This window comes from Fringilla coelebs (genome assembly GCF_963513975.1).
Source record: "Fringilla coelebs genome assembly, chromosome: 17".
Taxonomy (NCBI): domain Eukaryota; kingdom Metazoa; phylum Chordata; class Aves; order Passeriformes; family Fringillidae; genus Fringilla; species Fringilla coelebs.
Window position 1 is genome coordinate 7,297,564 of NC_140043.1, and position 13,646 is coordinate 7,311,209.

The window sequence follows — 13,646 nt, forward strand, 5'->3', positions numbered from 1 at the left end:
CCCAGAGAAAGAAAACCTTGCGTTTGTGCTTACGTCAGTAGCCTGTCTGTGTGCTGACCCCAGGCTCACCTGAGCCTTGGCAAAGCTCCCCTTTGTTCTGTGTTGGCGTTCAGAATCCAGAGTTATCCACCACTTCGTGACCCATTCCACCCAGACAGCCTGCCCATGATTGCTTCATAAAGCAAGACCAGGAATCAAAAACAGGGCATGTTTCCTGAGCAGAGATGGAAAACAGCTGTGCTGGAAAAAAGGAGGGGTTTTCTGGCTGAGCAGTGGAAAATACAGATCAAGGCCTGGTTGTGCAATCTTCTCTGGCTGGCCTTTGGCTGCTATTGTGGCAAGGGGACCAGCTGGACTTGGCAGGAGGCTGCTGCCTGGTGATGGGGGTAGCAGGGGCCTCTGGTGACAAGGCTAGAAACCCAGAGCTTAGTTCTGCACGTTTTACAGATCCTTGGGAGGCTGAGAACTGACATCTGGTGATGCTGCTCTCGCCACTGTCCTGCAGTCAGATCTGTCTGGCCAGTCCCAGATGGTGTTTGAATGGCCAGGCCTGTCACTGCAAAGGCACAGAGCTCTGTAGGGCTACGGAACACCAGCATCTACCCAGGTGTGAAGCTCAGTTCTGCCTAATGCTCATAAAGTGCTCCCTATGCAGCCAGAGCCAGGGGATGTGGTTATATCGTCTGGCCAGGTTCCTGTGTCTGAATCCCCAGTGCCTGACTGGGGACTGTGAAGGGAGACTGACCAAAAGATCTTAGAGCTAGAATCTGCTGTGCCACTGATGTTCTCTGAAATCCAGGGAAAGCTATGTCTTAATTTTACTAGCCTAAAATGTTGCTTGCTTCAAGCATGGCTTCTGGACGAGTTCTTGATTTTTATCAAATTCAAAATCTCTAATGAAAAGTAAAGGAACCAGCTGAGTAAAGGAACATTAGAGATTCAAAATTAGAGATTCAAAAATCTCTAATGAAAAGTAAAGGAACCAGCTGGATCCAGAGACAAGGGGTGCGGGATTCTGTCTGGTTTTTTTAAATCTAATTATTGTGTAGAAGAAGGAGAGAATGGACAAGAACAGAGAGGGAGAATTAGGCCTTTGCTTCAGAGTCAAATTATCCCAAAAATTACCCTCTTCTGCTGAGAGAGCCCTGCAACAACATCTCTCCTTACTAAAAAGAAAGGGGTAAAATGATGAGAAGGCAGAAGCAAAGGAAGTAGGCAGGGCCATGAATCACCTCCTGGGCTGATACATGCCAGCTACATTGGTCTCTCTTCTTAGCACCTGGAACAGCAGAAGACAGTATGATGGATGTTCTTTACTCTGCAGTGTTGGAGCTCTGGATGCACTGTAACTGCAGGGAGATTGTGCTTTCTTACAACTGGCTCAGCTGCTGAGCTGAAACATATGGATCCAAACCTTGCTCTGCAGCAGCTTCCAACAGTGTTCATCACTAAGACAGCACAACTGCAGGGCAAAAAAGCAAACCCAAAACTGATCACTGCTACAGAGCTGTGAAGGGAAGGAAGGAAGATGTGATATGGTGACCTGTAGCAGGGAGGAAACTGCAGAATTCAGACAAGAGGAGTGCCCAGAGGAGATGCAGGAGGAAGGAATTTTGGTCCAAATAGCAAACTTTGAGGTATTTATCATTCTGAGTTGGGAGCTGAACATGAGCATAAACACAGCCCATGCAAGGGGTGAGTGACTTAAGGCTCTGCTGAGAGCAGCCACCCTCTCCTGTGGGAGATCCAGTTTGATTCTTCAGGTGCAGCTCACAGGGGGCTGCAGGAGCTGCCACCCACAGCACAGTAAAATAACAAGACAAAGAACAATGCGTTTTGCTATGGCAGTGCACCTGCTTTAGCTATTACTGGTTTAAGCCAGGTCACACTAAACTTGGTACACAGCAGGCTTTGCACAAGTGCACACAAAATCAATTTGCTGAAACCTGGACGACTTTGTAAGATATCCAGACAAACAAAACTCAGACACACAAAATTAATAGTCAGTAACTGCTTCAGCAGTCTTAGGCCTTTTGAAAATGTAGTATTACTTGCAGATGAAATCTCTAGTGCTTCAGTTTATCTTCAATATGAAACAGGATGAAGGCATATTTTAGACAAAATTTGCAAAGTGAGATGCTAGTCTTTCAGCCTTCACTGAACTGAAATAATTCTTTACTAAAAAATGGTCTTTCCTTTTTAACTTCTTAATGTGGTACCAGTCATGATGATTCTTACGAAACAACCAAATATTCTCCATCTGTATCTACTCAGCAGAGTCCAAATGGGACCTCAACAGTGGCTGAAACAAAATCTCATTTAAAAAAAAATTTGTTCCCATGGAAAAGTTCCAATTTTGATGAAATATTTCCTGCAAGAAAGCAAAAACCAAACCTATCATTCAAAGGTTTGACCCAATGTCTGCTCTTCAAGAGGGAAAAGGGTAGTGGAGAGGAAGCAAGCGGGTGTGGGTTTGGGAGAAAAGAAATCCTACCAATAAATGAGGGTAATGAAAGCAGAGGGAAGAAAGTACAAATTCCCAGGCATTCCAGACATATCTGGTATCCTTTACATCCTGCACTCTGCACTTCAGTTGTACATATTTCAGTGTTCCACTGCAGAGGCAGCTGCCATTTCAGTTGGGAGTTACTGTATGAAGAGTTTTGTATAGTTGTTACAGGATCTTATGAGATGAAAAGGAGCTGACCACGGCAAAGAAAGTAAAATAGAACATGCAATCTTTTAACTATGCTAGAAACCACTTATGCCACAGAGAAACGGGTGCCAGGAAGCAAAAACTTCCAGAAGAAATTAGAAATAAAAGGGAAAACCCAGGAAAAATAACTGGTAGCTAGGAAAAGACTGCAGGCTCATTACCACATCCGAGATGTTGAAAAACAGCCTCTGGTTTTCTGTAGCTCTTCATTTGTTTTTCTGTTCATTTTTGTCCTTCTCTTTAACCTTGCTGGGTAAAACACATCTCCAAGGACAAATAAAAATTATTTTCTTGCCAGTGCTGCTGACTTTGCAACCTGTCAGAAAACTGACTAAACTTGAAGCTCCTTCAGTCAGTCACTTTAAAATATAGTCAGCATTGTGTTTAAAGAAAAAAATGAACTATATGAATTCAACACCAGGGTTACTCTGCTGTATATTACAGCATTCTCCTGTGCTCTGGGAGAAACGAGACAACTGAGCTGATGAGTGGTGTCACAAAGGAAGTGCTGCAAAATGTTAGGCTTGGCTCTTGCAGTGTAGTGAAGATGCTTTATTTGTTTCAATTAAACAGGTATTTTATTAAAGATTTCTTAGATCCAAAAACTTGGCTTGGGAACCAAAAAAAAATCATTTAGAACCCAGGCTCTGGAAATATGAATTAATTTTGCCAGGGTCACATTTAACCTTGCCAAGGAAAAATGACTGAATTGTAACATTGGAGGGGTTGTAATCTGCAGTGGATGGTTCTCTCATCAATTACATTAATCTTCCCTGGAAGCATTTACTCCTTTTACCTGCCCCATAGGTGGGTGGAGAACTGTTATTTCTTTTAGGAAACATTTCTGCCTCAGCTTCCTCGTTGGTCCTCATAGTTACACTTAGAGCCCAAATAGTCTGGAGTGATTTATGGATTGGAAGGTCCACCTACCATCTACTATCTCTGGCAAACACTGCTTTCAGACTGTGGTTAGGACAAAACAGGGGTAACTTTTCAAAATCAGCCTCATCTTCCTCAGGGTCACAACAAAAAAAGGGAAATTATGATTGGTCCATTATCCATTGCCTGCACTGTTTCTGTGTGCCCACCTGGCCGACACAATTCATCCTTTCTTATATTCTAACAAGTGTCAGATTTTCGCTCATGACCCAAGTGCAGAGGTGCATAAAATGTGAGGTTGAGTGCCTTTTTGGGCTGTGTATGTAGGGAGGGGGGGGGGGTCTCTTTGTGAAGTAGCTGGTTCAGATTCCTGGGGAAGAATAAATGAAGAGAAAACATGGAGAGAGTCAGCTATAGGAACAAGGTGAACTCTAGAGCAAGAGATGTAATTTTTCAATCAAGCTTTTAATGAAAAGATCATAAAATAACAGTTTCTCATCACTGTACATTAAGACTGCAAATTTCTGAATGCTGAGATCATATTATAATTTCTGTATCTTTTTATATGACACTTGAGTTGAAGCCACAACTATTGTGGCTCTGACCTGAATTCAAGCTCTTGAAGGAAATGAACAGAACATTGCAGCAGGAATGTTGGCCTTTCCCTTGACCTTCCCTCCTTCCTCCCTCCCCAGGAAACATCCAGGGCTTCCAGACTGACTGATAGTTAAGGCTTAAAATGAAAAAAAACCCAAACAAACAAAAAACAAAAACCAAAAGGGGTGATGCAACATCCCTTTTTCAGTTGTATTGAAAATATTAAAATAAAATGGGGAAAAATATCCAGCCAGCCAGAACAAGATCCTCTCCTCAAAGAAAAATTATCCCCAGCCAGTCAAAACTCCTGTGGAAGGTGAGAGGAACAGCTGTACTGAGAGTGCTTCGATTGGTAACTTGTGACAGAGGAAGTGTAAACCAGTCCCACTCCTCAGGGGAAGCAGTGCTATGAAGTGGGTCCCTAACTGCCAACAAATGCCACATCAAGTGTGGTGGTTCAGACCTGCCCCACCACATGCCACAGGGGCTGGTCTGTTCCAAAAACACTGATCCCCTGATCCCTGTGTTCAACACTGGCCTTCAAAATGCTCAGGAAAATTAGGGAAGGAAGGAAGGAAGGAAAGAAGATGGTGGCAATAGGAGACAATGGAACAAAAATGTATTTCCCTCTCTCTAAAAGCATGTTTCAGGATCTTTGAGTTGTTAGGTAAAACAAGGAAAGCAGAATAAAAAGCAGGTTTGATGTGGCAGAAAGATGAACCAGGGCTGACTTGGAGGACCAGCTAGGAACCTTACAGCAGAGCTGGAACTGCCTCACAAGGGTTCCCAAATATTTTCCTTTTGCAAGGAAAGCAGCAAATTTAGTGAGTCTAACAGGAAATAATCAAAGGTGAAATTTCTTACCCTATTCTGAAAAAATGCAAAATACGAGGAGTGGAAAGGGGCTGAGAAACAGCTTTTCCTTTTGCCTGCTTGTCTCCTGCACTAAAATCAGGATCATAAAGTACCATGGGACTTAAAACACTGCAAAAGGCTACTTTCAGCTACTGAAAGCAACCCCTAAATTTTCTTTTTCAAGAATATGGCCAGTTCTGGAGTGCAAGAATAAGCTTATAAAAAGAAAGGATTTTACAGTAAATGGAGACTTTACTGATGTTGAGCAAGTAATTACTTAAACAAAAACTAAGAAAAAAATGCCCTAAGTCTCTTTAATTATTCCAGGATTCATTTAGATTTTAAATTCTTGCTTAAACAAATGTTTATCCAAACATGCCATCTCAATGATGAGGTTCTTTGCCGTCAGGTGACAGCTCAGTGTTTGCTACCTAGAGCCTCTTACACCAAATTAAAATGGAGGGAGGTTTTGTTCCTTTGTTTTTATTTGCTTTTCCCTTAACTCCAGTACTGTTGATTGGAAAGGGTTCAGAATTTGGCAAATATCCAGAAATCAGCAAACATCCTTTCTTCATGTTAATTTGTAAGGCTGTAGTAGGTGCTGACTCCACCAATACTGGAAGAAGAGGCTTTGGAAAGCACAGCTTCTCCCAGGGGCTCCAGCCCCCTGTGCTGTGGCAAACCTGATGCTTCAGCATGGTCTGCAAGGCCCACCAGGAGATGGACAGAGGCTGTGGGGTTTGGCACGGAGCTCCCTCTGCCCATCCCAGGCCTCGACTCCCCACTTCTGAGATCCTTATTGCTACCACAGTAAACAGTAAGTGAGGGATGAGGGACACTTTAAAAAGGAGCTACATCCTGTCCTTCAGGCAGGACAACGGACTTGTCTCAGTCACAAGCTGCAATCAGAAGCACACAGCTATTCCTCAAGTGACTTTTACCTTCTCTGGATTTTGCCAGCAGTCACCTCAGATTTCATTTTGTTTCACTAAGTGTACTGGATGTTTCTCTGGTCAAGACCCATATTCCTGCTTTTCAGAACTGAAGCAACATGGTAAAATACTGCTAACCCAGACTTTGAACCTGCACTGCTTGAAAACAATGCTTTCCACACACAAGAGAGAGAGGAAAACAAAAACAAAACCAAAACAGGAATCTTAAAAGAGTGACACTGTAAATTGAAACATTTAAATACAGCAAAACATAAATTCCTCTTCTATGCAAAGCTACAAAAGTCCAGTCTTTGTATTGTCTTCACAGGTTATGGTTTATGGCTATGCTGAGTCTCTGAGATTCCTTTTTTCTTTTTTTTTTTTCTTTTTTTTTAATATATTTTTTTCATTTTTTTGAAATCCTGTAGAGAAGACCCTGCGGACACATCTTTGTGTTTGCAACTTTCTGAATTACATTGCAAAACTGTGCATACAGAATCTGAGAAATAAATACATTCATTACTGCACATACATATTGATACAAAAACAACACTGTCAAATAGTGTTTGCACCATCTTTGTTAGATATTAAGACCAGGCAAAATTAATATTTCATTTTCCATCAGCCTCCCCTCAAATGTTTGAGGTGGCTTTGGTGTAGAAGGTAAAAGCTACAAAGGGTCAAGACTAATGATGGGGAGCTTTCTTAAACCTTTTTATTTTTGGCTTCAGCGTTATTTGAGCAAACCATCCTCATTGGTCATCTTTCAACTGTTCTACCATGCAGATCGGCTTAGGTTTCCACCTAGGCAGCCTTAGGAGTTTTGGTTGGGCTCTCTGAGCAGGACTGTAAGGTCTGGAGCGAATGGATCCAGGTTCCATGAAGGGGGCCCAGAGGAGCCCCAAGCTCAGGTCCCAGCGCAGGCGAGGCCGCTCGGTGCCCCCAGGGCAGGGGCTGCGCTCTGCCGCGGCAGCGGCCGCAAAGCCTCACAGAAGCTGCGTGTCAATAGCTCTTTGGTGTCTTCTGTGAGCTTTGTGGCTCCTGCTAACAGCCCCAAGTGCACAGAACTGGGCCTTTGGGGATTTTTTGTCAGGAATTTGTTTTTGGAAGTTTTGCAGTAAGGGACTGGAAAACAGCCCAGCTCCCCGTGGCTAAAGTTAAGGAGATGTGCTGGGTACAGCAGCTCCCGACATCTTCTAACATCCTTTCTTATCTCTAGAGCTTCCTGCATCTCACTTTGCCCTCTTGGTTCCCTCAGACTCCTCTGAGGAAGAGGGAGGCCGAAATGCCTCTACAATAGTGCCTGGGTCTCACTCCCAGCAACATCTCTCATAGATTAAGAAAAAAAAATTCTACATGCCATATTTCTAATTGCCCACCCTCTCCCCACCCTCCCGGAGCAGTGCTGGAATGCAGGCTGGGACACAGATTCCCTCTCCCAAGCTGGGGAACACTGCATAGCCTTCAGAGACAAACCAATGGAAAAAGCAAAGATTAATTTTGACTGGCCCCTAGATCTGTTGAGGTCTGAAACTGTAAAAGTTTATGTAAACAATGAGATAAATATATTAGTACTTTTCTGAGCCAAGTGAGGTTCCATACTCATTCAAATGTGCTTTGGTTTAAAAAATAGTTTTGTGAATTTGGGTATGAGCTTCTTATTCTTTTATACAACTTTTGCTATTTTATCTTTTTTTTCCTGTTATTCCGAAAACATTCTGGAACTAAGTGACTAAAGCATATACTTAAGCTGCCTGGCCTCTTTTTTTTTCTTTTTTTTTTTTTTTTGTTTCCTTTTAAATTGGTTTTTTCCTCTTGAGGCTCTTTGTGTATTTAAAAAAAAAATTCAAAATAAAATTTAAAAAAAACAAAAATGCAGCTCCCTCCCCCCCACCCTAAAATTCTTAAAATCTTAAATATGAAACTAGTGTTTTGCTTTCTCATTAAAATACAGAAAAATGTCGATACAATACTATGTCGTACAAATGCAGTTGAGTGTTTAGGCCCCAAGCAGGCCTGAAACAGTCCCTGAAGTTTTGAGTATTATTAGTTATTAATTATTACTGTCACAATTTGGAAAACGTTGTTTATACTCGGTCTATGGAACACAACTTTACACAGCTATTTGAAAAAAGAACATAATTTCCTTTTGTACAATACTCTTGCTGTACACAGACTTTATGTCGTACTGTTTAAGTGCTGGGGAGGGGATTAAAAAAAAAAACGTTCCAAAAAATAGTTTTAAAAAAATAGCATTGGGTCCTGAAAGTTCAACATAATTCTCGAGGCTTAAGAAACAAATGAAAGGGGGCCTGGGGCAGGGGGAGAAGCTACATCACCCACACACATGTAGAAATGGAATTGAGAGGGGGGGAGCAGGGGCTTGCCTGCTGAGGAGCTCCGTGCGGGGCTGCCTCGTGCCTTGGGCTGCTCCCAGGCTCGGCTGCCTCGGTCCCACGGGAGCCGCTGTCCCAAGGTGACTCTGGCAGCTCCAGCCTGCCCAACCCAGCGCCACTGCAGGGACAGGGCCCAGCCCGGCCGCGCCCCGCGCTCAGGGAGCTAAACCCTGCTCCGGGGTCAGCTCCGCCGTGGGCGGCTGCAGGGGAGCTAAAGGCGGGTGACAGCGCCGAGAACTCATCTTGCACAGCTGTCCCTGGGCTCTGCTCAGATTCTCTCTGAGAACAAGGTAGATGGCACGGCCTTCCCTGGCCTTCCCAAAGACTATTTTGGGGACATTCTCAGGGGTGGAGGTGGGGGGGGGGTTTGACAAAGAATCAAGGAGAAAATAATTCAATATATACTCAAAAATGTGGAAGTGCTAAAGACGCTAAAAGCCCACTTAACCCCCGAAAAGAAAACAGCGCGTCTCAGCACAATTCGACAAAACCAAAAGTCCGTGCACCCCTCCCGCGCTCCGGGAGCGAGCGGACAATGGCACCGAGAGAAGCACACGGGAGCGGCTGGAGAGGGGCGAGTGTTCCCTGTAACGTGACACCAGGCCAAGGCTCAGCGCCTTTGGGTTGTCTATTGCTTGGAGCCTGGATTCCAGTTTCCTCAGTTCAGTCAATTGACCCAAAAACTTCTCATGGACTAGTCTACCTTAAAAAAAACCCAAATAACAAAAAACGAAACAAAACAAAACAAAAAAAAAAAAAAAAAAAAAAAAAAACAGCCAAAAAAAACCCCAATAGAAAATGAAGCTTATATTTCTTTGTTTTAGTCAAACATGCTCACTTTTTTCTTTTTTTTTTTCCATTTTTGGTCAAAACTTTAAAAAATTGTTCGTTTTGTTTTCTTTTTTCTTTTTTTAAAAAAAAAGACAAAACGTGAGGTTTGGTAAAACTTACGCATAGAGACTATACTGGTTTGAGTGGAAAAAAAAAACAAAACAAAACACCAAAAACCAACAAATGAAAAAATGCAAGTGTAAACCTTAGTCATTTCAGAAGGGATGATTCTACTGGCTGTGAATTTTTACCACCACAGTCACGGGAGGCTTGAAATAAGCCATAGCTTTCCACAAGGTCACGCCAACAAAGTCAAGGGGGCCAAGAATCAGTGGGCAAAGTTCTCTGTCTTCTCTCCTAAACCAATAGCAGCTGTTGGCTGTGATGTCTTAGGCAGATGTTGCAAGAACATTTTGTTTCTTTTTCTTTTCATTTTTTCTTTTTTTTTTTTTTTTTGTGTGCGTGTGTTAAATTGTCTAAAAGGGAGGATATGAAACACTTTGGTTTGCTTTCTCCTCCTCTCCCCCACCTTATTGCACTCTGGATTCTAGTAAATTATAGGCTGCTATGCCCTCACCCTCTGTCCTGCCAGGTGTTTACAGACTGACCCAGATGTGCTGGGGGAGTGGAAGATGAGGGGGACATATTCCCCTCCCCATAGTATCCAGACTCAATAAACAAAGCTGGAAAGGGCCCAAAAAGCTCAGAGAAGTTTTCTGCTTTTATCTAAAAGTGACTACAGACAGCCAAGAGACTGCGAATTGAGCCAGTCCAAGCAGCCAGCACAGCCTCTAGCTCAGTGTATTTTTTGCTTTGTCTTTGGCCAAGCTTTGCTTTAACATTTCTCTAGTTGACTTTTGATGGAAGGACGGGGTGGTAAAAATCCCTTAACTTTAATTTAGCTTCTACTTTTAAACATTTAATTACTTACAATTAAAAAAAATGCCTAATCTTTCACTAACCATCTTATTGTTCTCATGAATTCAAGAGGTAGCAAAGGTAACAAGTCTGTCCACACAGACTTGCTCTTTAGTGAGGGAGGAAAGCTAAAAACATACACACACACAAAAAATAAAATAAAAAAATAATAAAAAAGTACCTATGGAACTTGTAGCAAGTCCAGCCTACATCAAACCCCCTCCCCACCCACCCACCCTAGAATTAACCTCAGACCTTCCAGTTCAAACATTCACATAAACGTTACAATGGTTTTTCCTTTAATAAAACAAGTACCTCTAAGCAAAGAATATTCATACGAAACTACTAGAAAAGTAAAGACGACCCCCTGCTCACTGAAAGAAATTCCCAGGGCATCCAGCCCCTGTTCAGTCATGGGTAAGGCAAAAGAGGTTTGCATGTTTTATGGGAGAAGGTGGCACATGGTTATGTGTGCCAAGGACAAAGATCAAAACCAAAATGGGGAGGGATGGTAAGGGAGGCTTCGCCATTTGTTTAAATGAAGTACTGGGACTGGTGCAGCCCTGAGAGCTGCTCCTCACACCATCACCAGCCCAGGGGGACAGGAGTGGGCTGCACCACTGCTGTGGCTTTCCCACAGTCTCTGGAGGGACTGCCAACCCTGTGAGATGGTCCACAGACACAGCTTCTGCACTTGAGAATGCTGTTATTTCACAGCTACTTAGGCCACTGAAAAGGTGTATTTTGTTTTTTTTGTTTTTGTTTTTTTTTTTAATGGCAAGAAATACCCCTACTGAGTTTGGTTTTAAGAGGAGGTGAGTAGGTGACAAGAACACAGAAAGAGGCAAGGAGGGGGAGCCAGCAGAGGCTGAGAGTTCCCCAAGGTCCCCCTACCTGCTCCAGATAAACAATATGGCAATGAAGTCAATGTGTGCAAAAAGAGGAGGCATTTCTTGCCAGGTCATCAAAATTTGAAGGGAGACTGGGACTAAATGCATCAGCTTGGCTGTGGACCTTTCTTTTTTTAAAAAAAGGAAAAAAAATGAACTTTTTTTTTAAATGTTAAAGCTACATTTGTTTAGGCCTCTCATGACTGAACAGAGTATGGGGAGTTGCCCCTTTTTTTTTCTTTTTTTTTTTCTTTTTTCTTTTTTTTTTAAGCAGCAAGTCTACAGAAAGGTAAATCACTGCGGATGGGCTTGAAGCTCATTCTGGAGTCTTTGGCTTATGTGGGAGAGGTATGCATTCGCAGGTGGCTGATCAGATTGCGCTGCTGGGTGAATTTCCCACCACACAGTTGACATTCGTAAGGTTTTTCTCCTGAGTGGACACGCATATGCTCTGTTAGTCGGTACTGCCGGGTAAAGCGCATCCCACATTCCTCGCAAGCAAAGGGCTTGAGCCCCAAGTGGCTGCGCATGTGCCGTGTCATGGTGCCGCGCTGCGTGAACATCTTGCCGCAGATGTTGCAAGGGAAGGGCCGCGTCAGCCAGTGAGTCTTCTCGTGCTGCCGCAGCGTGGCTGGATCTTTGTAGCTCTTCTCACACACCGAACACTTGAAGGGCCGGGACTCCGCAGCGTAGGACTGATTGGGGTTGGACAAATCCTCAGCTTCATCCTTGCTGCCGTATGTGCCTTCCTCCTTGATGTACAGGTCTTCCTCGGTGTGCGTTTCCACGTGGGCATTGAGCTGCTCAGAGCTGGGGAAGCCTTTGCCACAGGGGATACAGACATACAGGTTGTCACCATAGGCCACTGGCTCAAACCCCTCCTGCCGGTAGACGTAGTTGGCACTGGTATGGCCGCCACTCTCACTCTCACTCTGGCCACTGTCGTCACTGTTCTCCTTACCGTTTTCTACCTCCTCCTTACATGGGTAGGGCAGGTCTGCCCCGTAGGCCCCAGCCAGACTCCTCTCCACAGACTTGGACAAGGGCCCCAGCAGGATACCATTGGGCAGCCCTTCACCCTCATCCCTGTCTTTGCCCCCTTCCTTTCGGTCAAAGGCGTTGTCTTTCTTGATCCACTCCTTCTTGCGGGACGAGTGCCGGAGGCCCTTGCGCTGGCTGCTCTCTGTCAGTGAGTGGTGGCACTCCTCACCCAGATCCATCTCCATGGGGTCGCTGCTGTCCGCCATGCTGTGGGGGGCTCCGACGCCAGACTCGTCGAACGATGAGGCACTGTTGGCTGCAGGGGCTGAGGCAGATTGGGGAGAGCCGTGCTGGCTTTCGCTGTGCTGCGTGTCATCGTGGGAGGCTGCGACGGGGAGCGAGGGGCTTTTTTTGGACAGGTCAAGGCCTAGCTCCTGGTCACCGGTGCTCCCGTTCGCACTGCTGCTCCCACCACCGTTCTTGCTGGTTCCCCTGCTTAAGGAGTGACAGTTCTCTTGGTTGGAGCTGCTGATGAAGACCTCATCATCAGAGAGCTTTCCCTTTGACAGCTCCTTTGAGTGCGAGCCCTTCAACCCCTCATTTGACCCTGAATAGCGAGCTTGGATGACTGAAGCAGTGGAAAGTCTCTGACTCCTGGCAGATCTCCCAACACCAAGGCCACCGGCCTTGCCAGCAAAGGACTTGCCGTTCCGCTTCAGCTTCTTTCTGCAGAGAGCTGCCAGGTCGTGCAGTTGGAGGTAGCTTGCTGCGGTGAGGAGAGCATTAAAGTTCTGTTCACCAGGCTGGTCAGTCGTTAAGAGCTTGCCAGTATAAATAAAGTCCAAGATCTGCCGGAACACGGTGGGGTTCACCATGTCCGTGTCTAAGTTTATCAGGTTGTCATGCAGGACAAGGGATTTGAAATACATGCTGCTGGCTGCCAGGATGTTCTTATGGGCACGAAACAGGGCATTTTCTACCACAATGATCACATCACAGAGGAAACCTTTGGCTCGTTGCTGGTTCAGCTGCAGTAGCAGTTGTTTGGCATGATTTGGCAGTTCCATCTCCACCTTCTCGTCCTCTCACCTTCACCTTACCACCTGAAAAACAGGAGGATGAGAGGTGTGAGCTTGCTATCTCCACTAGAAAAGGTTACATTTAATAGACTGGTTTAACAATGTGCAGGCTATGTTAGGCTTGACACTGACTAGGGAGATCTGAGTACATTGAGCCCTGCAAGCTGTGATCCTGGTGGGAATACAGAGAGAAATATTTCTCATGCTAAGACTTGATTCAAGTCTTTAAAAAATCAAATTTGTAATTATCTTTTTACAAAAGCAATCCTCGTTGGCTGGAATGGCTATTCAAAAGATACCAGCATGAAAACAATAGTTAGGTACAGGGGAAACCTCTTCTCTCCTAACACAGACTTGAAGGGAGGATGAGAAGTGAGAAAAAGAGGAAGAAAAGCGAAGCATCTACTTCACTGTCATTTGCATATCTGAGCATAATTAAAGTAAAATAATTAGCATAAAGTGCAGCTTCCTTGCTTTAATGTTTAGTTTGTTTCTTGGCTGTTACATGTTGAAATCTTGTAACACCCAGCTGCTCTGGGGTTGAGAAAATTACATGTAGCAAGTAAACCCAT

The 13,646-nt window shown here is 44.3% G+C and overlaps 1 protein-coding gene across 1 annotated transcript; it reads right to left on the reverse strand.

Moving 5' to 3' along the window:
• Positions 1-10,645: 10,645 nt before the first annotated feature.
• Positions 10,646-13,062, reverse strand: HIC2 (HIC ZBTB transcriptional repressor 2; the record flags this gene model as incomplete). The annotated part of the gene is made up of 1 exon (XM_084217330.1): positions 10,646-13,062. The coding sequence occupies one exon, from the start codon at positions 13,060-13,062 to the stop codon at positions 11,350-11,352; it is 1,713 nt and encodes a 570-aa protein (XP_084073456.1). The 3' UTR covers positions 10,646-11,349.
• Positions 13,063-13,646: the final 584 nt, after the last annotated feature.